Source organism: Ammospiza caudacuta, chromosome 1 (genome assembly GCF_027887145.1).
Source record: "Ammospiza caudacuta isolate bAmmCau1 chromosome 1, bAmmCau1.pri, whole genome shotgun sequence".
NCBI lineage: Eukaryota > Metazoa > Chordata > Aves > Passeriformes > Passerellidae > Ammospiza > Ammospiza caudacuta.
The window spans coordinates 34,380,461-34,407,706 of record NC_080593.1 but is presented as its reverse complement, the minus strand read 5'-3'; the positions used below and the strand labels follow the sequence as shown (position 1 = coordinate 34,407,706).

The 27,246-nt window shown below is 46.8% G+C and overlaps 4 protein-coding genes across 5 annotated transcripts in view; all 4 read left to right on the top strand.

Moving 5' to 3' along the window:
* The first annotated feature begins 862 nt into the window (after nucleotides 1-862).
* HOXA3 (homeobox A3) overlaps nucleotides 863-27,246 on the top strand; it is a 45,121-nt gene continuing 18,737 nt past the window's right edge. The window contains exons 1-3 of one of the 2 annotated variants that reach the window (XM_058799881.1): nucleotides 952-1,027; nucleotides 12,974-13,078; nucleotides 27,010-27,194. The gene's annotated coding sequence lies outside the window, so the exon portion shown is untranslated. Of the gene's footprint in view, nucleotides 1,028-12,973; nucleotides 13,079-27,009; nucleotides 27,195-27,246 lie in introns of both variants that reach the window. The other variant, XM_058799889.1, reaches the window with a different exon arrangement.
* HOXA6 (homeobox A6) lies at nucleotides 5,206-7,537 on the top strand. Its single transcript, XM_058799953.1, has 2 exons — nucleotides 5,206-5,641; nucleotides 6,954-7,537. The coding sequence occupies exons 1-2, from the start codon at nucleotides 5,206-5,208 to the stop codon at nucleotides 7,211-7,213; spliced, it is 696 nt and encodes a 231-aa protein (XP_058655936.1). The 3' UTR covers nucleotides 7,214-7,537.
* HOXA5 (homeobox A5) lies at nucleotides 9,209-11,961 on the top strand. The gene is made up of 2 exons (XM_058799941.1): nucleotides 9,209-9,909; nucleotides 10,901-11,961. The coding sequence occupies exons 1-2, from the start codon at nucleotides 9,348-9,350 to the stop codon at nucleotides 11,149-11,151; spliced, it is 813 nt and encodes a 270-aa protein (XP_058655924.1). The 5' UTR covers nucleotides 9,209-9,347; the 3' UTR covers nucleotides 11,152-11,961.
* On the top strand, nucleotides 23,066-24,648 carry HOXA4 (homeobox A4). The gene is made up of 2 exons (XM_058799928.1): nucleotides 23,066-23,703; nucleotides 24,280-24,648. Exons 1-2 carry the CDS (start codon nucleotides 23,115-23,117, stop codon nucleotides 24,606-24,608), a joined length of 918 nt encoding a protein of 305 aa, XP_058655911.1. The 5' UTR covers nucleotides 23,066-23,114; the 3' UTR covers nucleotides 24,609-24,648.

Sequence of the window (27,246 nt, the reverse complement as noted above, 5' to 3'; positions counted from 1 at the left end):
CACCGTGTTCCCGTGTCCTCTTGCAGTCATTACCCCAGTCCAGACGATCGGCGATCAAGTCGAAATCTCATGCCGTGAAAGAATATTTTGTAATGAACAGAAAGTGAAAGACGAAACTTCCAAGTGTAAATGATCTGATGGGGTACATATGTGGTTCGTGTGTGCGGCTTTCGGGGGCCAGGGGGCATCACGGTAGCACGAAAATGGGGGGAAACTGCCCCGCTTTAGAAAACATCTTATTTTTGCCAGGTACCACGCAGTATCAATGAGATCTAATATTACCCCCCTCCCTTTTTTTTCTAATTAAAAGAAAAAAAATATCGAACCTGAAAAGTCCTTTTATTCGGCCGGGTAAATACAGGTAAGACCTGGAGCATTAATTGCGCTGAAGTTCCCTTTTTTCTACTACACTCCGTTCCTGGTCAACGCACTAATTGTAATTTTAATAAAATTAGTACAAAGTCCAGGTCTTTTAAAAAACTCCAGGGCTGCCTCTGTGGTAAGATGGCGCCTCTCTAAGACCTGCCTCTTCTTAGTGATGAGGAAAAGGCCATAAATCCGTTGTTGTTTATGAAAATTTACAACTTTGCAATACAACTTTATGAGTTGTTCGGTTTTTCCATTGGTCGTTGTCGGTCATGTGGATGGTAACCGTGAACATGAACTTTTTTATAATTTCCCTTGCGAGAATAGAGCCGCATTCTTTTGCTGAGCTCTGTCCTGCTTCGGATCTCTCTGGCTTTCAATCCCCATTTCATTTGTTCTTTGTAAGGCAATAGTGAACAAAGTGTGCTGAGGTTCGGCATAAGCAGCCGCCTAGAACACAGATCCGGGATGGCAATTTCCAGTTCCCCCGCTGGAAGGTGTGGCATATTGGATTCAAAGCACTGGCGTGGCAGATTTTCAACTTGCAACCTGGCTAATTTCCTGCTTCTTCTGGCACCAAAAGGAGGGCGATTCGTCTCCTGTGCAGCCAAAGCGACAGCTGTCAAAGTCGCAGGGGCTCCTGTGAGCCAGAGCCTAAAAGGTGAGAAATGTATATGACACTACTGTAAGCAGGGAAAAATGGTTTAATACGTTTAAATATTAGACATGTGCAATTAAACCAAATGGAAATGTTACCGGCCAAAAATAGAGATGGCTGCAGCTCAGCTGATTTTAACTTAGGCAGTGCATGCATAAATATGCCTAAATAAAATGTTTGTTTTATGTGATTTAGCTAAGAAGCGGTGGATTCTTTTTTTTTCACGAAGTTGATTTCTTTTTGCCTTCGGCAGGGGTATGTTGTGACGTTCAGGTTATTTTTCTAATAATTCAGTTTTACAGCATCAGTGGAGGGGATTTTTTTTCCCCAGCACGGGGGGGAAAAAGTGATATCCCCAAACATTTTTTAATATTAATTCGCAGTATTAACTCATTAGCCTAAATTTCATTTGCGGTTGAAGAAATTTAGATGTGATTTATTTTTTTTACTATTTCATAAAAAAAAAGAAAAGAAAAAAAAAAAAGAAAACAACAGCCGAACAGCACAATGTCTCCTAGCTTCTCTGCCATGTCCGGGAGGTTATTTCTAGACGGGGGGAAACGGCGCGAATGTGGCTTAGATTTTCTTTATCAGATCGAGCGCTGCCTGCATAAATCCCTTGCCCGGCCGTGCGTCCGCTGCCGGCGGTTCGCGGCTTGCGCGCCTCGGGTGCGCGGAGCGGGCTTGGCGGCGGCCGAGCCCATTTCAGCGCCGGAGACGGAGCTTTCCCCCCCCTTGCTCTCCTTGTTGTGACTGTTACGGCGCGGCGCTGGGGCGGGGGAGCGGCGGCCGGCGGGCCGGTGCCCCGCGGTGTGCGCCGGCGGGGGGCAGCGAGCACCCGCGGACGGCGCCCCCGGGAGCCCCCGCCGCTGCCGCCCGGCTCCGCTGCCGCCTCCTCACGGCGAAAGAGCGGCTCGGAAGGCTTTAAACGCGGGTCCGGCTGTGCCGCCGGGCTGATAAAGCACTGCATTTGCATTGCATTGCGGTATCCGCCGGGCTGGAGCTGCAGCGAGCGCCGATTATTTATTGCGGTGGCGGGTGCTCAGTGCTGCCACGGCGTGGCGGGACGGCGGAGGCGGGCGCCGAGCGGAGCGGCCCCCGCGGCCCCTGGAACAGCGGCGCTGGCAGCCTGCGCTGCTCGGGGGAGCCCAAATAAAAGACCAAGAGGGGACAAAAAAAAAAAAAAAAAAAGCGGCCTAGCTTTTTCTGTGGGAGTATCGGAGCTCGCCCCCGGGCAAAATATTCCGGCAGGACCGGCTCTGCCCGCTCCCTTTCCCCTCCGATTCTAGCTCGGTGTGTGCCAACTGCAAGTTACCACGGTGGGAGCCGGCTGGGGAGGACCCGCCCGCGTCCCCCCGGCCGGGCTCTCTGTACCCCGCCAGTCTAAACAACGGTTCGCCTTGCCCAAACTGTTTGGATTAGGAGCTATTAGTTAAAGGTTGGTTTTGATGACGCTGGAGAGCACGGGAATGATTTGAAAGTGGTTTTATATACGAAGAGAAGGAGGCTTTTAAGCTTAAGAGGGTAACTACTCCCGCACCTGTATCCGAAAGTGGCTGGGGTCGCGTACGCGTTTGCGGCGGGAGGAGGAAGGCGGAATGTTCTGCGGAGGAGGTGCTGGGGGTGCGTGGGATTACGAAAACAAATAAACGGGGTATGAAATACACAGGTACCGCGAAGTGTGACTTTGTTGCGGTGGCAAAATGCAGCGACTGGCTTGCTTTCTGCTTTCCAGAGTGGGGGCGGGAATGGTGAAGGAAAACTGCTGTGAAATGTGTCCAGGCCGGACATTTCCTCGGCAGACTTGGGGGGCAGCAGATTATTGTGATTCGGGGTTTTCTGGGGTAGGGGGAGGAGCGGAAAGGACGCCTGAATGTGACTGAAGCAGAGATTGCGGTGCAGATTGCTTGGCTGTCACTGTAACTACTCGAACACGACCCAGTCAGGCAAACGTGCAGATTTCATTCCTTTTCGTGTTATGGGATCGGCGAATAAATATTTTCGCTGCCTGCGATCGGGCTTTCACAACTTGGTTTGGACGCAAACAGTAACTTGAAAAACGGGGAAGAAACAAAAAGAAATGGAGGGGGAGGAAATCAGACTGTAGCCCATGCTACAAAATGTAAATATAACTAAGCCTGGAGCGATTTTTATTTTAAAATTTGCTTTGGTGTTTGTGTGATGGATTAAAACAAAAGATCGTCTGCCCACAACTTTTTGGAAGTAAGGCCGGTGGGGTTTGTTTGTCCCGAGTATTCTTTTTTTCATGGTGTGTTTTCGTTCTGACTTAAACTGGCGATAATATGCTCTTTTAAAAGCCTTTTCGCATTTAGCATGCTGTGTGTGAGTGCTTGCTTTCTGGTGTTTCCTCCTTTTTAAACTCTATTCTCACCGAGTAAAAGACCCCTTATTTTTCCGGAGTAATCTGCTTTTCAGGAAATACATGTTTCTGAAATGACCTCTCAAAGCATGCAGCTAGTGAGCTGTAATTCTACCAGGTGTGTTTGTTGATTAGCTGGGCTGAAGAGGTTAAGGAAGTTGAAAAAAAACCCGAAGGCAATCAACATCTGAATGTGAAAGTCCAGCTGAGACTGCAAACAATACAAACTATTGTGGAGCGATGTTTTAACTCACTACTGTTTTATAGGTATCGTAATCTGTCCCCGGAAATGAGAGAAATAGTCTCCCAACAACAACAAAACTCTCCTTTGAAAGCTGCTTTAGGAAACGCTGCTCGTACGAATGTCACTTTACGTGACAGAGCGCGTTTAAAATTAGTCTATTCAATCTCTTGTAATGGGCAGGGATTATGAGTAAACATATATTGGAATGAACAACCCCATGTTATCTGCAGGAACTGCAGGGTTACGGCTGAATTAAACCCGTATCAGCGAATTTCATCAGAACAGTTACTGTCCGAGCCCTGGGCCAAGAATTATATTTCCGCTATGGGGTAACTGCCATATTGAAAAATGGAGGTGGAAATGTTTGTTTCGTGTATTGTTCTTCCCCTCTTAAAGACACAAATCCGCGTTTAATCAAATTATTCCGAGCAACAACGAAACCGATTGGCTTCCGCTGAGTCACTAGCGGGTTGTATTAATTAGGAATAGTCCTACTGGCTCCTTTTTGAATTTGAATGTTTGATACCCTCGGCTCTACTCTGGCGGGAGGAGGGTAGACTTGGGGAGAACAGACACATGGAACTTCATCTGGGCTGCCGGGGGGCGCCGGGAGCCCATGCGGCTCTTCCCGAGGCCTCCTCGGGTACTTGGTGCAAATCCAAAATCCCACTCCCCAGAAGGCCGCCGCCCCAACCTCCTAATTATGGGGATGTTCATTAAGATACGAGACCTCTTCCACTGCAGGACGCGTTAGCCTCTCTCACAAAAACTGGATTCGGCGCTGGGGCGGGCTCCCTGAGCTCCGAAGGGAAGCCTTAGCGGAGGGGCAATTTTCGACTGAATGGATAAATAAATACATTTTAGAATAGCTTAAAAATCCTTGGATGCAGTTGTGGCATCGCGACGGCAAAACGGAGAGAGGCCGGGTCCCCCCTCGCCCCCCGGGCTGCGCGGCGCTCCGCTCCCCCTTTCACGTGCTCCCTGCGCTCCAAAGTTTCCCTTCGCAGCATCCTCCACCGCCGTCTCGTTCCCTCCCTCCTCCTTCCCTCCGCCGGAGCGCCGGGGGCGGCTCGCCCACCCTTCCCACGGGGTCGCGCGAATCCTCCTCGTGGGGCCTCCAACTTTTAAGGGCGCCCCCTCCCCACCCCTCGGGCAGCCGGGGGACGTCCCCGCCGCCCGCTCCCGCACCGCCCGCGCTGCCGGGAATTATCGCCGCTGCTGTTGTTGTTGTTATTATTACGGGAGCGCTTTCCCGCGCGGGGCGGGGGCGGTGCCGCGGCGGGGGCGCGGCCGGTGCCGCGGGGAGCGCGGCGGGCGGCGCGGGGCGGCGCGGCGGGGCCGGGGCTGCCGGTAAGTTGGCGGCGCGGTGGCGGCGGCCCCGGGGGAGCGGGCGCCGCGCGCGCTCCCATTGGCCGCCCCGCCGTCAGCTGCTCCTATTTTCTGCTGTCGCTTTTGGCGCTCGGCCATCCAGAAACAAACCACTTCGATGACTCCTAATAGTTATCGCCAGATGTACTAATACACAACAAATCACGGTCCGGGAGAGGGGGAGAGCAAATGAGTTCCTATTTTGTGAATCCCACTTTCCCGGGGAGCCTGCCCGGGGGCCAGGACTCCTTCCTCGGGCAGATCCCCCTGTACCCGGCGGGCTATGATGCTCTCAGGCATTTTCCGGCTTCGTACGGGGCAAGCAGCCTGCAGGACAAGACTTACACCTCACCTTGTTTCTACCAACAGTCCAACACCGTCATTGCTTGCAGTCGGGCTTCCTATGAGTACGGAGCCTCTTGTTTTTATTCGGACAAGGACATTAGTAGCTCCTCTCCTTCCGGCAGTGGCAAACAGAGGGGGCCCGGGGACTACCTGCACTTTTCTCCCGATCAACAGTACAAAACCAGCGGCGGCCAAGCCAAAATTATAAATGACGAAGGCACCGACCGGAAGTACACGAGCCCTGTTTACCCCTGGATGCAGCGGATGAACTCCTGTGCTGGTAAGGCATCTCGGTGCAGTCAAGGGCGGAGAGGGGAGGAAAAGGAAAAGTTTCTTTTTTTTTTTTTTTTTTTTTTGGCTAGATAAAGTCCAGATTGCTGCAGAAACACGGTTCCTGCAGGGCAACATGTAACATGAAACCTTCGCAGGTTTAGACCTGGCACGTTGGCACCCAGGGAATGGTGGCCAAGGTCCCAGTATGATGTAGGTTTACTGGTGAAAGTTACAGGGGAATCCTTGGAAAATAAGGGAAAAAAAAAAAAAAAAAAGGAACAAAGCACTTTTATCACTCTCTTAAAGCCATCCCAAAGCCTCTGCTCTGCTTCTTCATTGTCAGAGAGCGATGCATGGAATATGCCCTCTGTACTGAGGATCCAAAGCATTTGTGGTACATTCCTCCTCGCCCCCCTCCCCCCGCTCATTAGCCTGTGAGTATTGGATATTGAGAGCACGTTTCTGGGGCCGTGGGCGCACTTCCATGGCATCGCGAATTTTTTCAGACTTAGGAGTGAACTTCACATAATTGAACTATTCTGTACAGGAGTGGTGCTGGGGGAATGGGGGGTGGGGGTGGAGTGGGAGGGTTGTACCGGGGTGACATTTATTTTTTATAATCCCAAATTTAAACGTTTACTTCAAGTGTTCGCTAATGACTCGCCTTCTCTCCCATCCTCCCGAGCTTATGTTTGCAGCAGGGTAGGTCTCACAGCTTTTTTTTGAAAATTAAACTTTTAGCAAGACCATTCCGATGCTGCTTTGCATTCAAGAGCAATAAATTCCGGAGCAAATGGCAAAACGCTCTTCTATGATCTTTAGCTGATGTCTATAATTATACTTAGAGACCTTCTGCAGTCCCAGCCATGGCAATGGCTGTGTGTTTGTGTCAACACAGCCACATGTGCGTGCACACACACACGCACAGAACATGCGTGAGGCTTCCCGGGCAGCACACGTGTGCCTGTGCCTGTGTGTGCGCACAGAGCAGCCTCTGCCCGGCCACTCGCACCGTGCTGCCTCCTGCACCTTCCCCAGGTCCGCCTCAAAGCCTCTTTGTATCCCACTTACCCCGTAAGCGCACTGCACATCTGCATTTACAGTTCGTCAGGCAGGAGAAAAGGAAAAGAGAGAATTAAAAAAAAAAAAAAAAAAAAAAAAAAAAGGAAAAAGGAAAAAAAGCCTCCAGGAAACCAAAGCAGCTTCCCCCACTCCCCGTGATTGTGCCTGCAAAAGGAGGCAGAATATTCTAATCGCTCTTTCTGGTCTGAAATCAGTGGGCCCTGTCCAATGCGATCGTTTTGTCTTTACTTCTACAGGTACAGTATATGGAACACATGGGAGACGAGGGAGGCAAACTTACACCAGATACCAAACGCTAGAGTTAGAGAAGGAATTTCATTTTAACAGATACTTAACCCGAAGACGACGTATTGAGATTGCAAACGCTCTCTGCCTTACTGAACGCCAGATTAAAATATGGTTTCAAAACAGGCGGATGAAATGGAAAAAGGAAAACAAATTCATAAGTTCCACACAGCCCAGCAGCGAAGAAACACAGGAAAAGTCAGGGGAGTAGAACCACGTTTAATAAACGCTACCAGGCCTTTCCTTAGCGCTTACTACTACTATTATTATTATTATTATTTACCTTGTGTTCCTTCGGCTACTGAAATCCTATAGGTTTGTCACAGTCTATTAATCCCCAAAAGGCTTGGTTAAAAGATGTATATTTGCAATCATCTGTGACTTACTCTAATATATGTGGAAGCCCCAGCTTTCGAGCTACAGGCATGTATGTATGTAACCACCTTCCTAAAGTGTATATGGCGTCGGTTAAAGCATTAGTGAATTGGCCGAGAATTTAAAATGTTTGAGATTAGCATCTCAAATGGGTGAGTGGGTGGGTGTCCCTGGTGTGCTTGTGTGAGAAAAGATAAGCAAATTAATTTTTATCTTTTTTTTTTTTTTTTTTTTTTTTTTTAATTAGAAATGCTTATATTGTAGAAAGACAAGAGATTTTAGAAAATATTTGGTTTATGGTTTTGCTAGCTCCCGCTACGGCGGGCCATCACGTTATTCTGTGTTTGGGAGTTTATGATCCGCAGGGGAGAAAAATTTTTAGTTATGTATAAGATATTTAAATAGCAAAAGGAAGAAATTTTCTTTTAAAAAAACTTGTATAAACCCCTGTGTATAAAATTTCAGTTAAAGAAAAGATGAATTGCAGGGAGATTTTTTTTTAATGCCGCTAAACTGCTTAGTCTGCACTATAGAATTAAAGTAAAAACTCGGCGTTAAACTTCAGGGGAAGCGAGGGAAGAGGTTTGGAAGCGGGCAATTTTCTGTGGTTCCCGTTGAGCTTACGCTAAGGTTTTGGTGAGCTCAGCTCTGCACTGAGGGGGCTTTGAATTATGGACTACATTTCTTGGAGCTTCGTGAGCTTAGATCGATCTTTTTTCCTTTTATCTTTCTTTCTCTCTTTCTTTCTTCCTTCCTTCCTCCCTTCCTTCCTCTCCTTCTCATTTGAAGAAAAGATCTTATTAACTTGGGGATTTTCTTTCCTGCTTCTGCGGTATCTTAATTCACATTCACATTACTTAGCACTGGAAAAAATAAATTGATACTTTGAAGAAAAATAGCTGCCATAAAATTCTTCCACTTCGAGATTTGTAAAAGTAAAATAAGGGCAAAAATTATTGATTAATATATATGTTGTATCTCTCTATATTATATTGCGTGTGCATGAGTGTGCATGTGAAGCTGTGTACAAATGCACTTGTATACGCATCGAAGCTCTTTTGTCTGGAAGGCGGCACAATTTGGGCTACTACTCTAAATGTTTTAAAAGCCAGATCTGGAGAATATAATGCAAAATGGCTACCACCGCATTTAGAGGATTTTTTTCTCTCCGAGAGGCGATAAAATAGCGGCAGCCGTAAAGTCGCCTGGAATCTGACCCCCTAGTTGGAAAAAACGCTGCACGATATTCATCTTTAATAGATATCTGCCATTTCACATCGGTAGGACCCGGCTGCCTCTCGAAAGCTCCGGCACGGGAATAGGTGTGGGGAAAATTATAAATCTATGTATATACGTGTAGAAGGGACATAAGCCTTGCCAGCACCCGAGAACGGATCGTATAGGATTTGTGAACCGGTGTAAAAAAGCCCCGCACGGCGGAGCAGGCAGGCACAAAGCGGAGCGCTCCCCGCACACCCGGCTCGGAGGAGCAATGCCCGCCAGCCCCGCAGCCTCGCCGCCGCTGCCGCTGCCGCTGCCGGTGGCGGCGAGCCCCGCTCCGCTCCGCGCCTCTCCGCTCCGCTCCGCGCCGCCGTCGGGGGCCGTCACCCCGGGCCGACCCCGCGGAGCCGCCGCCATCCCCCGCGCCGCCAGCGGGTGGCGCTGGAGGCCGGCGGACGGGCGGGCGGCGGCGGCGGCGGCGCGCACGGGAGGCGCGCCCCGGGCCGCCCGCGCCCTCCCAGCTCCCCCACCAGTGCACGAGTTTACCTCTAGAGGTCATCAGGCAGGATTTACGACTGGACAACAAAAGCACGTGATGTGAAGCCGTACCCCATATTTGGGTGCCTACGTAGGAGGGAACCAAGTACATGTCCCAGTCATTTCCATAATTCATCATAAATTGTGCAAGGGTGCTATAGACGCACAAAACGACCAAGAGCCACAAATCAAGCACACATATCAAAAAACAAATGAGCTCTTATTTTGTAAACTCATTTTGCGGTCGCTATCCAAATGGCCCGGACTACCAGTTACATAATTATGGAGATCACAGCTCGGTGAGCGAGCAATACAGGGACTCCGCCAGCATGCACTCCGGCAGGTACGGATACGGCTACAATGGCATGGACCTCAGCGTCGGGCGCTCTGCTTCCACTCACTTTGGTGCCAATGAGAGACCCCGCAGTTACCCGGCCAACACCACCTCTGCCTCGACAGAGCCCAGGTACAACCAGCCCGCGACGTCTTCCCACTCGCCTCCCCCTGACCCTCTGCCCTGCACCGCCGTGGCCGGTTCGCCTGTCAGCGAGAGTCACCACGGGGTGAAAAACTCCCTCGCCAACTCCACCAGCACTTCGTCCAATTCCAGCAGCAACACGCACATCAGCAGAGACGGGGTTGGCACCTCGTCTGGGACTGAGGAAGACACTCCAGCAAGCAGCGAGCAGGCAAGTGCCCCGACCGACCAAAGCACAGCCCAGCCTTCACAGCCCCAGATCTACCCCTGGATGCGAAAACTGCACATAAGTCATGGTAAAGCAAATACCCTGTTCTTTCTTTATTTCTCTGGAGGAAAAGGAGGATTTAATGTAAACCGGGTGGCAGCGCCGAGCAAGGTCGGGGAGAGGGGGAGAGGAGGGCGTGAGAGCGGGCAGTCTCCCCGCACACCATAACTCTGCTCGCAGGGAAGCACGCTCCCTTCTCTGGGCGAGTCCCCCCCGAAAGGAAAAAAAAAACCTCTCGGCCCCGAAAACACCGCCCGCCTGGCTGCCAGCGCCGGCGGGGGGAGTGCAAGGCGCCTTGCCGAAGGGAGATCGGGAGCAGAGGCTGCTCCCGGCTCTCCTCTGAATGGGGGCTCTTCCAGTGGGAACGGCGCGGCTGACCCCATTTATTTTGCTTAGACATATTAAAAAGAGAATAGGAAAGGGCGAGGAGGGCAGTTTTCACTGCTGGGAAGCCGTGGGGGAGGGGGCAGGGCGAGTCGCCCCAAACTCGGGGTAGAGGGCTCGAGGGGCAAAGCGGGGGAGCAAAGCAACTTCCAGCCCCGGGTACCTGCCCTGCCCTCGCTGCCGGGAGAGCGGCCGGAGGCTCGCTGCCTCCCAGAGCCTTCCCCAGCCCAGCCGTGGGAAAGGGCTGCACGCTTCAGCTTTGCTCTCTCAGCTCTGAAAACCCAGCTATCAGCAGAGACATCCTCCAAATCAGCTTATCTGGGGGAGGCATGGGGGAGAACTAACCTTATCAAAAAATTATATTAAAAAAAAAATAAAAGAAACTGGAAAAAAAATTAAATTAGAAAAATTCGAATCGTAAATCCAAGCGAAAACTTACCGAGACTACCAAATCCCCCTCCCCCAAGCCTTTCCTAAGAGGGGCTGGAGGGGGAAACTTGTTGAGCGTTTATCCAAACCAGAAACAAAACCAAAGCAGGACTGAGAATAACGGTCCTGGTTGCTGGTAGCTGCAATGAGACACGAAGGCTCCGAGAGGCTGCTGAGAATCTAAATCATGTACTTTTCTCTTCCAGACAACATAGGGGGACCAGAAGGGAAAAGGGCTCGGACTGCTTACACCCGCTATCAGACCCTGGAGCTCGAAAAGGAATTTCACTTCAATAGATACCTGACCCGCAGAAGAAGGATTGAAATAGCACATGCTCTTTGCCTCTCAGAGAGACAAATAAAGATCTGGTTCCAAAACAGGAGAATGAAATGGAAAAAGGATAATAAGCTGAAAAGTATGAGCATGGCAGCTGCAGGAGGGGCATTCCGTCCCTAAGCGTTTGATCAATTAAAAGTACTGAGCAGTATTAGCTGACCCTGCGTCGTCTCATGTCAGTACTAAGTTGACTTTCTAAAACTTCCTTGTGTTACTTCTGTGAAGAAACCCTGTTCTTGTCGCCCTTATTCATCTTTTAATCATGAGCCTGTTTATTACCATTCTCTCGCGTGTATAAGTAGATCTGCTTTTATCGTACATTTCTTTGTCTTGAATGGCTTTGTCTTGAAAAAAATAATAGATGTTTTAACTTATTTATATGAAGCGAGCTGTGTTACTTGAAGTAACTGTTAAAACAAAACAAAACTAAACAAAAAAGAACAAAAAGGAAAAAAAAGAAGTTAAAAAAAAAAAAAAAGGAGAGAGAGAAAGGAAACCCTGCCCCGGTTTAGTACAAATGTTATGTGTTGCACTCAACCTGCTTAACTGTGCATGTGTGGTCAAGTGTTAATGTCTGTATAGCTCCAAGCTGTTAAAAATATTTTTATTCAAACTACCTATATAATTCCTGTGTAATTAATGCTGTTGTAGAGGTGAAATGATGAAATCAACTGAACTTGTCCTACGTGTAGTGAATAGTGAATCTGTGACGAAAACTGTGATTCCAAGCAGTATGTCCTTGCTGTGCCTTTGTATATGACTCTTTGCACGAACTCTTAGAAGTGGCTCTTATTAAGCGCAGCTTCTGTGATGTATGTTTTTTGTGAACAAAGTTACAAATATAGTCAAAGTCTGGCTGTTTGAGCAAACTGTGATCAGCTTTTTTTTTTTTTTAATTATTATTATTATTATTTGTTTTTAAAAAAAACCTGACTGGAAATCAACAAAAAAAATAAACTTTCTATTGTAAAGTTTTTGTGATCTGATTTGTGCAAAGCAAGAAGTTGTGCTTCCTGATTTGCCTCTGAAAAAAAAAAAAATTAGCCCGTGCAGAGTTTGTTGTAATATTTTACCTGGCTCCTGCTGCACGTTGCATATGGTGGATGCTGCAATTGTCCGCCACCAGTATTTTTAATTGAAAGTTTCACCGTAAGTTCTTCCTTACTTGTTTCTCGCTAGGTGGAAAGCTGCATCGCAGGACCACAATCAACACCCTTTGTGGCTGAATCAACTGTTAACTGTTTGCTGATGGTTGAAATTAAAAAAAAAAAAAAAAAAAACAAAAAACAAAAAACAAAAAAAAACCCTACCAAACCACCAAAAAAAAAAAAAAAAAAAAAAAAAAAAAAAAAAAAAAAACCACAACCCAAACCCCAAAACATGTGCTTTGTTAAAATACGCTGCGAACTCCAGGGTGTGTTTGCATCGCTCTAGAATTTCTCCTGTGGTTTCATTAAGTATATTTTAGGACAGCCATGTCCAAGCCCTCTGCGCCTATTAGTAATCCTCTCTAGCCACATTCCCACTCTTCACCCTTTAAAGATTTTTGGTTTTCTTCGCTAGAATTAGTTTGCTATAAACGTAATGTTACTTACCCCATCAGAGCTTGAATGGTTAACTCTTCTGAGCTTCTAAGAGCAACTAAAGATTTGCACATTTACTGACTGGTTACATTGATGCCTTCCCTTAAAAGTTATAAAACAGTAAACTTTATAAGCCCCAGTTCCGGCTATATGACATTTGGGTGCCAAATGAATAGGGTTTTGTCTATGAATTAGATCGTAAAATCATCCATAGCACAGACAGATAGGCTCACTGGCTATAAAAAGTCACGTGGTGCCATTAAAGTAAGTTTTATGGTTTTGGGGAGTTGACATCCAACATTATATACCACATAACATATAATCTCACTGACGCTGGACTTCATTTGACTCTTTTGCAGGCTACGTGTGCCTCCTGGCCATTCAAATTGTCAGGTTTAGGGACAGAAGTATCCAAACCACAAGTTCTCAGTACTATGTGAAAAATGGCTCCTTGCAAGTCAAAGGTAAGTTTTGTGCACAAGTTCCTTAAAGTTTATTTGTACAGTGGGGAAGCCGAGGCTCCTGCTCGCTCTCGCTGCCTCTCGCCTCTCTCTTTTCTCTTTCTCTTTCTCTTTCCCTTCCTCTCCGCCTGGAGGTTTTCAGGACGGTCCCACCGAGCCCGAGAGGCAGGATCAAGCACTAATGATCCAGGTTGCGCTGCAAATACCTCCCCCCATCCCTTCACTCGCAGCAGCTAGCTCTCTATTTTAACGATCAAATCAAAGTAAACCACAATAAGCGACTTTGGCAGAGATGGATTTTGGGGCCTAGCTTTAATCACTTTGACTACCGCAGAAGATAATTACTTCCTTTGCTCCAATAGACTCTCCAAGTTTGGAGAGGTTTTGTTTAGCAAAGAGTAGTTACTGCAGGCGATTAAAAAAAGGGAGAAACAAAATAGATTGGGCTTGATATTATCTGGGCAGTATCTTATGGAGGCATGATAGAGTTGGAGGCGTGATGATATGGTAATAATCTTTGGATTGGTGAAATATGCTGCACATCAGAGCCAGTATTAAAATGGCACAGACTGTACTGGAGTGTTTAGATACATATTTTCTGCGTTGGGTTGTGCAGAAAGCTTTAGCTGTGTGTATATGTACATCTGTGAGTGCGTAGTGTGTTTTGGGGATGCGCTTTTATAACACTGCTGTAACTTTTCCCCGGTTCTATATGTAACTGCAGAAATAGAAACGTATTTAAATTATATTCATGTGTGCCTGCATGTACAAATCAGTTTGTACTTCTGTATAAAGCCGTGCAGATGCCTATATGTGTCTAATATTGGTGTATTCATGTACACAAAGGGTGTGTACGTGGGTACACATATATATGTTCTTGTGACTTCCTTTTTTTTTTTTTTAAGCGAACCAATTGACTGTAACTTGTAGCATTAATACAAGAGACTACAGGTCATTAGAGTGCTGCAAATTATGAAATACGGGCTTGGTTTATTGAAGATTGTAAATATCCCCCTAGCTCTGCTCTCTCCCTTTCTGCCTTATATTGCTGGCTGCCATTGTGGGGTAGGCCCCAGCTGCGTGTTTACTTCAACATTCTTTTTATTTAAGTGGACTGTTCTCACTAGAGTGTGATTACTCAGCAATAAACTTTATGGCCGGATTTAACTTCAGTCTTTGAATTTCCAGGACTTGAATGAAAGGGTGAAAGGAACTCTATCTTTCTCTGGGTAACATTAAGGCCTGATCCTTATCCTCAGAGCTGTTACTTTGGCGAGTGATCTCGGGGGGTATAAACAGACTAGTCAGGGGCTATAGTAGAATTCTGAGAATTGCCTATTATCTATCTATCTATCTATCTATCTATCTATCTATCTATCTATCTATCTCTCCAAACCAGCTGTGGGTACCTCTTTCTCTGCATAGGTTTGGAGTAACATTGATTCAGCAGATTGCATTGTTTTCTTTTATGTGTCATAAAGTCGGGTTTGCAAAAGAATGGAGTGGTTTGATGTGAGACAGAGATGGGCTTTGTTTTATTTCGCTAGTGCTGTGCTATTTGAATGTTGTGGTTTAGGCTGGTTGGGTTCTGTGAGCGAAAATGGGAGAAAGGTGCAGGGTTTTAGGAGGGTGAGGTTGTTGTGTACCTCTGCAAAGTCTGCATATTGCTGACTGATCCCTATTTTTAATTTATTAGTCTTTAAAGAAATGGTAGTATCTAAGGTAGGTTCATCCCAAAGAGCTCAGTTTTAAAAGCATTTAATATTTAAAGTCAACCCTTGCGGAAGATAAATAGAGTCTGATGCCTTTGTGTCTGTCGATCCTTCCTGTCAGCACTAAACAAACATATCTGCATATATTTAATATTTAAAAAATGAAAAAGGCTTTAAAAGAGCATATCCAAATGCACATTTGAAAATCATTTCCTTTTAAACAGCTGGAGATTTTATAGTACTCTACTTGACACATTTTCGTCAATAGGAATATCAGAAAGTTGTATATGATAGGCGTGTATTATATTATACTACATGCCATAAAATTTTATAGTTTGAGGCAAGGCATGAAAAACCCTTAAAAGTTTGGTCTTCATTTATATATAGGTCGTTTTCCAAGGAAAACCCTTTGCTTGTAGACGGGAATTATACCAGACACAAACAGCTCATGATTACTCAGTATTTAACAACACTGCCCCATTTGAATTAACTGGCTAATATACAAGCGCGCACGGACGCCCGTTGGACTAATATTTTAGGATCCTGGATATCATCCTGGATTGTAATTTTTCATTGCCTTGAGTGAAAAGATTTGCTACTGTGTATTTTCCACATTTTTGAATGTGGCTTCTGGACCATATCCCACACAAAACAATGTACAGTCGTTCAAGAACTATGGAAAAGAAAAATATCCCTTGGTCCAGAAGCATATGAACCCGCCTGTACTGCAAAAAACACTAGCAACCAAAGAAAGTTAGCTAGAAATCACAACTTCACCCTGTTTCTGGCCCTGCCCTGTATTAAGCATCACAGTTGACACCATTCAAACACAGAAATGCGTTAAGATTTCCTAATACGCTCTGAAATTTGAAATTCAAACGAGCCCACACTGCCGAACTCTGCGAAAATAGTCCCAGATCCGAATTGTTTTCCGAGGGAAAATGTCATGGGAAATTATACCTGAGAATCAGGAGAGAGATTTTATCTGCGCACCTTATTTTTCTGATGAGTTTAGGGGATTGATAAGTGCAAGGTTTTTTCTATTTTAAGAATGGCACGTTGCGTTCTGCGATTTGAAACACAGTTTACTTAATCCTTTGAAAGAAATACTTGCGTGCAGTGTCTCATGCCTAAGTGTAAAACCAATTAAAGATTAGGCAGCTCTCTTAATGTGTGGAACTGTTGACTTTGCAAGACTTAACTTTCTCTAAACCAGGAGTGTAACAATCCAATGGAAAGTCATCCGTAAATTACAGCTCTGCAGCCTTGTCTAAACTATGCAAATGCCCTAATTTCAGAACAAGGAAATTATTATTCTGCCGTTTCCTTACATGTAATAAGTGTGTATCTGTGGAAAGGTGACAATAGAGGAGTTTGCAATTTGCTCCATGGGAAATTGAATGGAACCGATCATGAGGGGGGAGATCAGGAGGTTTCGATTTCTAACGCTGAATACGGGAGCAGTGCGTTTTCCCTCCCCGTAAATACAGATTTGACGCATTTAATGCAGACACGAGTAAATCTCCTGACCAAGTTAAGATGTCGTTTGCTTTCTTAGTCCTTTCTCTTTCTGCCCTCAAAATCCCCCGGATTTGAGGCTAGGGTTACTAGCTAGAGAGGAAAACCACAGTTCCCACAATCTTCTGGTCATCTTTGAAGATATTATCCCTTTCAAATTAAAGCATCTTCACTAATGTCTCTCTGTAAGGCAAATACTCATGGACCACCCCGGTCACATGTTCCTGTAGCTATGCGCACAAACAATTTCAAATCTGACACAGAGATCGTGTAAAATTTGCATGGATTTTGCCTTATAAGACGCAAAAGGAATCTTTTCTATATCCCCTCCCCCCAAAAAATGTCTTTTCAATAATAATATTTGCTATGAAGGTTATTGGGTAATTATTGCAATTTTGTGGAACAGTCCTTGCTTGAGGTGAAGTCTGTCTCCGGATAATAAATGGCAGCCCGTGCAGTTCACTGCCAGGTTAAGTAAATGCAGAAAAGATAAATCTGCACACCCTAGGAATCACCAGCAGAGCTCGCTTTAGACCAAGTTCACAGTCAACTCGTTTGCCTAGACAAGGCTTCGCAAACAATTAGACTTGTTTCTTTATGTTTAAATCAAGGAGAAATGACTAAAACCCTTCAGCAGAGAGCTGCAGCTTTTCCCCCAACGCTCGTCGTTCCATTCCTTCCAACCTCACGCCCGGAACTTACCCAGCAATTCACCTGCAATTGTAACCATTTAGCGCCTTTGAGTAACAGGCTTCCCTCCAACGCTGCCGAAAGGCTGTGCAAACTGATCTAGCAGCATTTTACAAAGCTGAGAGATTAAGGAAAAGAAAAAAACAATTAAAAATGCAAAAGTATCCGATTTCTCAGCAGCAAGAAGAAGGAAAAAAAATAGCAACAATAAAAAAGAGAGCCTTTAGAAAGCTGGGGGAAACAAGCAGAAGTATTGAAACAAACAGTGCGAGTCTCTTACTCCTAAAAGAAGCTGCATAGCTTTTGTATATCTTTGTGGTTAAGGGCGTTACAACTGCAGGTCAAAAAGTTGAGGGTCAAAAGTTTACGTTTTGCACCACTCTTAGTCATTCGCCCAGACAGAGTTTGATGTCAATGTTATAGCCGAGATCTTGACTATCAGCACAAAAGATAAAATAGCTTTGAGTTACGTGTGTATCACAGTATGGACTCCAGGTGAACCCTACTGGCTGAATGACCTCAATTACCAAGGAAAGGATAGAAAATTCCTCTTTTCAAGAGTAATACACGTTGTATTTCATCTTGAATTATCAGCCACATTTGTGTCTGAATATCTCGGGTTCGGCCGCGGCAGGTAAACACGCGTGTTACCCCCACAGAAGTCACTGATGCTGCCTCCTCCAAAAGTCAGGTAGCAAAATGCCTCACCCTTGTTTATTATATAATAACCTGCTCTAAGAGGTTTAATGTTAAGCCTTCTCACTTTGCAAAATGGCAGGAAGATAAGATAGGAGCGAAGCTATTAACGCGTGTATCGATCCTAGCCGCGTCTTTGTTTTTGCTCTCATTTCTGTAGCGACCGCTAAACTGTGCTTAAACAGGACATGCCGGAGATAATACGGGCTATATGTTTGGTCCGAAGGAGCTCGTTTAAAAAGCGGAGCGGTGGGGCCGTGGTGCGATACCCATGGAAAATATTACGGAGAAGCTGGCGCCCTGCGCCTCTCCGTGATTTGGAGGGTTCTCACAGCCTTCTGGAATTACCCGAGGCGGCAGTTCCCAGCGAAATTGGGAGTAAGACGCGTTGTTTTTCCTCTCGCCACCCACCCTTCTTCACCCTTCCAAGAAAAAGTTTAGTGGAATTTCTTAGCGCGGAGAGATTCCCACATTGCTGGGATTTTTTTGTTCCCAGTGCCGCCTCTGAGTAAAAGCTTTAGCTCCTTGGTTAGACGTGTCTGAGGGAGAACTAGCCAATATTGCTCAAGCAACTTCATTTTGGAGGACATCATCGCAGACGGGATTCAGCTTGAAATTTTAAGGCTGAGGGGTCGGTGGAAGAGGGAAAGGATACTCGAATATAGTCATAATCAGACCTGAAAGGTGTGGAGGAGGCGACAGTGCGACAAGGAAATCCGAGAAAGAGCGCACCTCACCCCCAGCCACGCATTGCTGCCTTTCCACCCCCAAGGCAGCAGCCTACACCGGCCTCTGTGTAACTGGTACGCGTGAATTATTTGCCAGAGACACAGCTGGATCGTGGCAGGCGAGCGCTGTATCTTGGGAACAAGTACGCGAGAGGTTAGATATCAGATTAGCCAAAGTGATTATCGGAGATTGTGCCTAAAGTACCTGCTGAAGCCTGGAAAGTGTGTAATGCAAGTGTTTGCTCGGCGTGTAGACGCTGTTCACAAGTTGTTGCTGCTGCTCACTTGTAGCGAGCCCTGGCACTGCGCGTTTAGGGAGCCTGCCCGTTCTGGAGATAGTATATAACCTTTCACATCCAGACTATTTATTTGGTGTAAGAGCGAAGCCTGATAACAAGCTAAAAACCGTAGCCAAATATCTATTTTGTTAGAGAATAGCAGGCGGATTGTTTCCAAGAATAACAATGCGTCTTTGATATACCCAGAATGAAAGCTGTTACTATAACCGGCTTACTCAAGAGTAGGTGACAGAAATCCATTTACTTCCTCACTAAAACAATTAGTCGTCCGAATTCCGTATTTTAAATCTGGTTTAGAATAAAAATATCAATGAGAATAATTTCAAAGAAGTTGAAACCGCGACTTACATAAATATTGACTCTTTTCAATTATTGTTTAAATTGTTTCCCCCTCCACCCCCCCCCAAAAAAAAAAAAAAAAAAAAAAAAAAGCCAACGGGCTAGAACAGGACAGTTCAGTTAATAATTTGAGACGAACTCTTTCTGTCCTTTCACTCTCTGCATTCAGCACGCTGCTCTCTGGCGTGGAAGGTCTGCTCAAAAGACCATTCATTTAAAATCCAGGCACAAATCACATTTTACGTGTGTTTATTTAAGCGCACCAGGACAGGGTGAGCAAACCCCGCCAACCATTCCGTTGTTAAGAGAAGCCCCAGTGCCAGGGAAACCATCGCTTTTATCAAATGCTGAACTTGGGGCAAAAATGCCAACATTGCCCCGGCAGCGCCCATTGGGAAGGACGCTCTCATCCGCGGAGGCAGGAGCAGCCTCGGGGCTGTATCATTCCCAGGAACAAAGAAAGGAATACAGTCGATACATTCCATAACGTTTACATTTTCCCTCGATTTTTTTCGTATTTTTCCCTTAGAAGAAGTGACCTGGGCAAAGCACCCTGCTATCTAAAAGACACTGTTATAGACCTTTTAGAAAAACTAAGTCCAAGGCCGAGGTGAACTTCAGGTCACCGCGTCTAACAAATATGAAAATGTCGCCTGGTGAAGGGCACGCCTTGTTATTTAACAAAGACTGTCAATGTGTAAGATTAATAAGAAACAAAATGCACACGGTGTCACTTTTCGGTCACTTTGAAACTTGGGACAGCCTCGCATTCAAGAGGGGAAAGCTGGGACTAAATATATTCAAAATGGTTCAAATCAAAGTCAAACCAGGCTGCTAGTGCGATTCTTCCTCCTTCTACCGCTCTCGGTGGAGGATGCCCGGCACGGCAAGAGGTTGACTTGAATTACTATTATTATTATTATTATTATTATTATTATTATTATTAGACTACTATTATTATTATTGCCGTTCTTATAATTTTCTCTTTCGTGGTAATTATGTTTTAGCTGCGTATGTGGAGGGTAACAGGAATGCTTGTCTGTTTCACAAGAAAAAGAGGGATCCCCTTTTTCTCCCTCTTTCGGTATGTATTGAGTTGCTTCTTCTTGGTGCATGAAAATTTACTCTCTCCCTCTCAACTTAATTCCAGTGCTGTCCCCATCCCATTCTCGGCCAGCCTCGGCCAGGAAACTCTCGCTTCTTTATTAATTGATTGAAGTCTCCTTCTCCAGTGAAATCGAGCCTTTAGTCCTTCTAGAAAAATAAGGGAGCTGGCCTATTTTATCCTATCCTTTTCTTTCTTTGAGAACTTAGGGTGATGGTACAAGTTTGTTAAAGGGAAGTACTGGGGGAAAAAAGGGTTTGAGATTGTTTATTACAGCCATAAATCTTGCAGTAAAATGTCGAAATGGCCGTGTGCAAGATAACACTTGGTGGTCTTGGCTGGGTTCTTGTTTATGATAACAAAACCAGAAAGACACGGAACAGGCCTTTTGGAGGTCCTGCCTCAGCACATCTTCACAGACCAAGAGAACCACACGAAAAAGCCAGACTCGAGCTGGGCAGCTCAGGTCACCTTGCAGATTTACACTCGTATACAAAACTGAGTACTTCTCTCTGTAACCAAGCGCCAGAGCCCTCCTGTAGAAAAGGGCACGGTGAAACTTTGAGATCTAATCGCAGTAAATAATACGAAGCAGAGCCCGGCCAACTCTCCCAATATAGCGCTGATCTGACAAACCGAGACAACTCTTCTCGTTGTGTTTTACTGTGGCGTGGGAACACGGCAGCCCGCCGTAGTGCTCCGGCCACAGAGCCTCAGGACTTATGCCGAGGATAATATTTACGATACCCCAGTGTAATTCATCTGGTGCTAGCCGGCAGGTATTTGTATGTATGCGTCTCTGTGTGTGCATGTGTCTCTTTATACCGGGAAAATGCTATCGTGGTGGACTTCGCCGGTCTTTTTTTTTTTAACAGTCATGCAGATGGGAGCTTTTTTCCTTTTAGGAAATGGGTTTGCTGTTGTTTTGTTGCTTGGAATCTAAATAAAACAATCTCCCCTTTTCTATCAAATGTGTGCTGTTGAGCAGTTGCGGCTGTCTCTGTGTGTAACCGCGTGTGTGTGACCGCATTTCCTCTCCACGCAGAGTAAATAGAGAAACTTATCTATTACTCTAGTTAGAGTTCCATAGATGTGCTGTTGGAAATGAGTAAGTAAATGTGTTTTAACTCTCTTTACAAATTAGACATTCGATAGTAGGAGGAAATGAGTGATTGTTTAGATAAGTACCCCAGTATACCCAAGTGCTGGAAATGTTCTAACATATTACAAGCCGCATGCAATGTGCGTGCCTATGTGTCTGTGGATAAAATATAAATCGATACTCTGTGTGTCTTGTTAGATAGAATATATATTCAAATAGAATTTTATTGCATGTATCCATTATCTATTAAACTGCAAAAGACAATAATCTGAATTTAAACCAGGGTAACTGTTAGTGTAATATCTTTAGGAAGGCAAGATCTAAACTGTATCATATTTACGCTTGATATATTAGAAGTATTTTCCCATACCAGCAGATGAGATTTAGCCACTCAGCAATTATATTCTCTAAGGGTGTGGTAAATATTTCTATCTGCTTATATTCTTTCCTGTACAGATAAAAAAAATAATCTGAAAAAGTTCGCGCCTACTCCAAATGTGGCAGACTAACTGACTTTCAATAAGTACTTTTTGTCCCCTTAGAATAAGAGCGTAATTAGTTTAACCATCAAATTTCAATTACCTAAGGTCAGGGCGGTTGCCTCGTTTCCCCCTGAGCTGCAAATACCGTTAACAGTCTCAGTTTTAGCAACCTAGAAGTGCCCGGGTGCCCTCTCCCTCCTACACCAGGGTTTGTGAGCTACTGCTGCGAAGGCGCTAGCGATTTCTTACGGAAGTGAAAATTAAAAATAAACCCCAGACGAGGCACACCAAACCAACGGACTTAAATTCGTAGTTCAGAAAGCTCTGCTCCGCGGGAAGGGATGCTCCCAGTGAGCCCTGTAATCGTCGGTAGGAAGTGTTTGATACCGTCGTGTCCGTCTTCCCCTCTCCCTTCCCCCTCTGTTCCCCGTTATTTTCAGGCTCGATCTATGCCTTGCTCCCCGCAAGCCCCTCGAGGACTCTCCTCGGCCTCCCCGCAACCTTCGTTCTAACTTTCCCTCCAATTAGCCCAGCTTCAAAGGGGCACAAGAGCCCGGGCGGTCCGCAGCGGCGGGGCGCTGGGGACGGAGGCTGCAGGGCGGCCAGTGGCCTGTGCCCGACAGCCGCTGCCGCCCTCTGCCTGCGCGCAGCCCCGGCGTTTGGGGATGGGCTCGTTCAAAGGGATTGTGCAACGCCTTGTGCAATGCCTGCCTCCCTCTGGATCGCGCAGCTGGGCTGCGCTCCGCTTCCTCGCCCCGCTTCCTACACTCTCCCACGGGAGAACGAGGACACAAAAAGTGCTGGGGCGGGCGGGGCGGGTGGGAGACTGTCAAAGCCGGATTAGTTTTATCTCGCTTGACACCGCGACTGCAGGACGCGGCCCGGGCCGGCGGGCGGGAGGAGCCGGGGATGCTGGAGAGGAGCGGACGCGGGGCGCTCCCTCGCCAGGCAGCCGCCGCCCGCGGGGGAGGCGCGGTCCCCGCCGAGGGTCCGCGGGCGCGGAGCTGCCCTGCGGCCGCTCGTCCCTCTTCCATTTCCTGATCCGGGGTCCGCGGCCCCGCGCGGTAATTGGCGCTGGCGGTCAGGTGGTGGCGGGGCGGCGGGGGGTGCGGGTGTGTGTGTGCGCGGGTGTGTGTTTGTGTGTGTTGTAGGCGCTCCAGGGGTGGGAAGAGAGGAAGGGAGGGGAGTGCAGCGGGGAAGGGGGGGGGGAAGGGCTGGAGGCCCAAACTTTGGCAGCGGCAGCACTTGACAGCAGCGGGAGGGGGAGAGGGAGGGAAGGGAGGGAAGGGGGGGGAAGGGGAGGGGCCTCGCCGAGCCCAGAAAAACGACAACGCGAGAAAAATTAGTATTTTTGCACTTCACAAATTAATGACCATGAGTTCGTTTTTGATAAACTCCAACTACATCGAGCCCAAATTCCCTCCCTGCGAGGAATACACGCAGCACAGCGGCAGCGCCGGCAGCTCCGCCAGCTACCACCCGCACCACTCGCACCCGCACGCCCCGCCGCCGCCGCCGCCGCCGCCGCCGCACCTGCACGCCGCGCACCCGGGCCCGGCGCTGCCCGAGTACTTCCCGCGGCCGCGCCGGGAACCGGGCTACCAGGCTCCCGCGGCGCCGCCGGGGCCGCCGGGGCCGCCTCCCGAGGCGCTCTACCCCGCGCAGGCACCCTCGTACCCCCAGGCGCCCTACAGCTACAGCAGCGCCGGCAGCGCCGCCCCGGGCCCCGAGCAGCCGCCCCCGGGCGCCTCGCCGCCGCCGCCCGCCAAGGGCCACCCCGGCCCGCCCCAGCCCCTGCTCCCAGGCCATGCCCTGCAGCGCCGCTGCGAAGCTGCCCCCGCCGCCGGGGCCGGCACCGGGCCCGCCTGCCCGCTGCTGCCCGACAAGAGCCTGCCCGGGCTGAAGGGGAAGGAGCCGGTGGTCTACCCCTGGATGAAGAAGATCCATGTGAGCACGGGTGAGTTGCCCTTGCCAGGGGGAGGTGGGGATGCGCCTGCAGAGGAGGGAAGGGGGGAGGGTGCTCCCGGGACCGGGATGGGTCGTGGCGTGTGTGGCTTTTTTTTTTCCCCTCCTTCTCCCTCCGCGTTTCCTAATAGTAAAAGAAAAAAAAAAAAAAAAAAAAAAAGAAAAAAAAAAAAAAGAAAAAGAAAAAAAAATTCAAGAAAAAAAAAGAAAAGAAAAAAAGGAAAAAAAAAAAGAAAAAAGTGAGAAACCTTTTGTATCCGGGGTCCTTTATCAAAAGATTTACGAGACGCCAAACTGTTAGGGCAGTAATTATAGCCCCCATAAATTTAATTGCCCTGCAGTGGCTCTGGGCCATGTGTCTTTGAAGCTTTTCTTCTAACCCAAATGCCCATCACCATTTTTTATTGCTCCTCGATTGTCCCCACTGTCGATAGGCTGGGAAACAATTTTTCTTGCCGTTTATGTATCTTATGTGAACCCGGTGTCAAGTTATTATATAATGATTATGTTCCATCCCTTCCCCTCTCCTTCTTTCCTCTCCGCGTGTGTATGTGTGTGCACGTTTCAGTGAACCCCAATTACAACGGAGGGGAGCCCAAGAGGTCCCGCACTGCCTACACCAGACAGCAGGTCCTGGAGCTGGAGAAGGAGTTTCACTTCAACCGCTACCTGACCAGAAGGCGACGCATCGAGATCGCGCACACCCTCTGCCTCTCCGAGCGCCAGGTCAAAATCTGGTTCCAGAACAGGCGCATGAAGTGGAAGAAAGACCATAAACTGCCTAACACAAAGATGCGCTCCTCAAACCAGTCCACACTGAGCCAGCAGTCCAAAGCACAGACACAGGGCCACCCCCACCCGCTCGATGGGGCTACACCCAACGCAGCTGCGCTATAAATACGGTTTTTGGTTTGAGTCTTTTTGGTCTTTTTTTGTTTGGTTGGCTTTTTTTTTTTTTTTTTTTTTTTTTTTTTTTTTTTTTTTTTTTGTCGTTGTTGTTGCTGTGTTTTTTAAAATATATATATATACCTATCTATTGGGGTTTTCAAGCTGCCTCGAGGTGGAGGCTGGCCTTTTGGACCAAACTGTGTAAAACAAAACAGGAGCAGAAAAGGAAGACGAGACGTGTCCAAGAACGGGCACATGTTTAAACCAAAACCCGGACGATTGTCTACATTGTATATAGATAATGGTTCCATGCCCATCATTTTTTTCTATTTATGGAAACACTCTCTTGCCGTCGGTGTAAGAGAGGGATGGATGCTGTCATGGATGAATTCTCTGTACCTAAGACGGACTCTTTTTTTTTTTTTTTTTTTTTTTTTTTAGGGAACACGTTAAAAATTAAAAAAAAAAAAACGTTTAAAACAAAGCAAAGAGCTCTTGAGACACTTGTGTAAGGCATTGACTCGAATACCGCTGTTCTGTGATGTGTTCATGGATTTCTCTGTGCGTGCTTGTGTGTGAGATGGTGCACAGGCACGTATACACACACAGACCAACATGGGAGAACGAACACGTCCACAAGAGGTTAAAGACTTGTGAAAAAGTCCCCTTACGCTGTCTAAAGGAAAATGTTTTATGTATCAAAGGTAACTTAACTGGTTTTAAGTGTAGTCCCCTCAGTAGCTGTGATCTATTAGTTTTTCTCCACATTCCCTATTGCATTTATTTAAAGAAATATTGTTATAAAAGCTGTTGCTGTCTTCATATTTGGCACCGTCTAAATAGTTTGGGTCCATGTACAATTTGTGGATTTTTGGTGTAATGTATAACAGTGCCAAATGCTAGTAATAAAGATTATTCTGTACAAAAGAATTAAACGCTTGAAACACAAGTCCACTACGTGCTGTTTCATCCACCTTGTGCATGGCTGGTGTTGGCGTCAGGAATGGAAACCAACAGTTTAATGCATTGTTTTGGCTTGGATTCATCTTGTCAATAAGGTAATGGTTATTTTAAATGTGGTGAAAAACCTCCTGACTCCTACTCGCCTGGCTGGGAAAAATTGAGTTGCAGGACGAGGAAAGGTCTCGCTTCATTGTATAGGTGAGTGGTGCTCTCTTTAGCTGACTTAGGCAGAATGAGCCCGACTCCACCGCCGGCCGTGCGACTGTTTTCAGCTGCCTGACAAGAGAAACTGTGCTTCTTCTGGGAGCCAATAAGCTCCCATGCCGTGATAACACTTTCAATCTTTAGCCAGTCCTGGTTTATTCATTCATTTTTGCCTGATTATGATTTCTTAGCTGGCTAGCACTCTTTAAGGGGAATACTTGAACAGTAACCTAAAATTTCTTTTTAAGCTGCCTTTTCTGTTTCTATTTCCTTTTTTTTGTTGTTTTTGTTTTTGTTTTTAGATTATTTCAAAATGTGATGAGAAAGCCTTGGTAGACACATGAATTTGGATACAACTCATGAGGCTTTTTTGACCGAGATTGTCACGACCACTGTGGCAAAATGGGATTCAGCTGGTTCCAGCTCAGGCTGTGCATCTCCCTGCTTCCAGGCAGCTAAGGAGTTCAGGCAAAGCAGAGCTGCTAACAGAGCTGCTTGGGGCTTTCACAACACGGTGTATCACTGAGCTAGGCAGGAAAGGTCTTGGAAAGGAGCTCAAGTGCTACCAAATCTTCCAGGGAAGACCTGCAGGCCAATAGTTATTTATTTACTCAGCCAAATACACACAAGATGGATTCTTGGAATCAGCTCTTGTCTTCACCTAAGTGGGGCCACCAGGACCAGGGGGGCATCATCATCCCTGGTTGAGGTAGCACCAGGCTCCATAGGCTGTGCCAGCATCCCTGCCTAGCCATGGAACATTTACCACCCCAGAGGAAAATGGAATGTGCCACTGGCAAAACACGTTCAGCATCAGGAAGGTGGCAGCTGTAAACACCCTCAGCAAATACGGCTGTCCCCATACCTGACCAAGGAGCAGGCCTGAAAAGCACACTTGTGCTCACATATTGCTATTTGCTAAATCCTGAGTCGCCAGTTGTCTCCTTATAAAGGGGGAAAAATATAGCTGTGTGTCAGGTAACTACTATCTGCAAATGTGTAGTTCTTCATTTGGTTTATTGCTTGAGAATCCCTTAATGTGTTTAGAGCCAAAATTAGCACAACTGAGCAAAATTCCAGCTGAAACGTATTAACTGGCAGTGCAGGATTTTAGTGTGCAGCCTATGCGTACAAACCTGGTTTGCTCCCATTGTAAAGAGAAATGAAATCACGCTGCAAATAGCAATTTTAGGGAGAATCATTAATCACCTCCTACAATAAATACTTCTTTGTAATTCAACAGCGGTTCTGAAAGGCATTCTCTTGGAAAAGTCTGTGAAGACGCAAAGGATTTTCCTGGGGGAAAAAAAAAGTGGTCATGTGTAAAGACACAGCATCTTGGCTGTCTCCTAAAAAAATGTACATTCTCTTGCTGGAGATTGAGCTGCGGACTGCAAAATACCCCATGGCCGATTATCATCGTTTAAGGTAAATTCTCCTTCCTTCTCTTCCCCTTCTGCCTGTGCTGGGAGCAGAATGC

What these genes read in the sequence shown, in the direction of transcription:
- HOXA6 (XM_058799953.1), top strand. Translation starts at nt 5,206, where the DNA reads ATGAGTTCCTATTTTGTGAATCCCACTTTCCCGGGGAGCCTGCCCGGG. An exon ending in GCGGATGAACTCCTGTGCTG is followed by an intron (nt 5,642 to 6,953) that starts GTAAGGCATCTC and finishes TTACTTCTACAG; the next exon opens with GTACAGTATATGGAACACAT.
- HOXA5 (XM_058799941.1), top strand. Translation starts at nt 9,348, where the DNA reads ATGAGCTCTTATTTTGTAAACTCATTTTGCGGTCGCTATCCAAATGGC. An exon ending in AAAACTGCACATAAGTCATG is followed by an intron (nt 9,910 to 10,900) that starts GTAAAGCAAATA and finishes TTTCTCTTCCAG; the next exon opens with ACAACATAGGGGGACCAGAA.
- HOXA4 (XM_058799928.1), top strand. Translation starts at nt 23,115, where the DNA reads ATGACCATGAGTTCGTTTTTGATAAACTCCAACTACATCGAGCCCAAA. An exon ending in GAAGATCCATGTGAGCACGG is followed by an intron (nt 23,704 to 24,279) that starts GTGAGTTGCCCT and finishes TGCACGTTTCAG; the next exon opens with TGAACCCCAATTACAACGGA.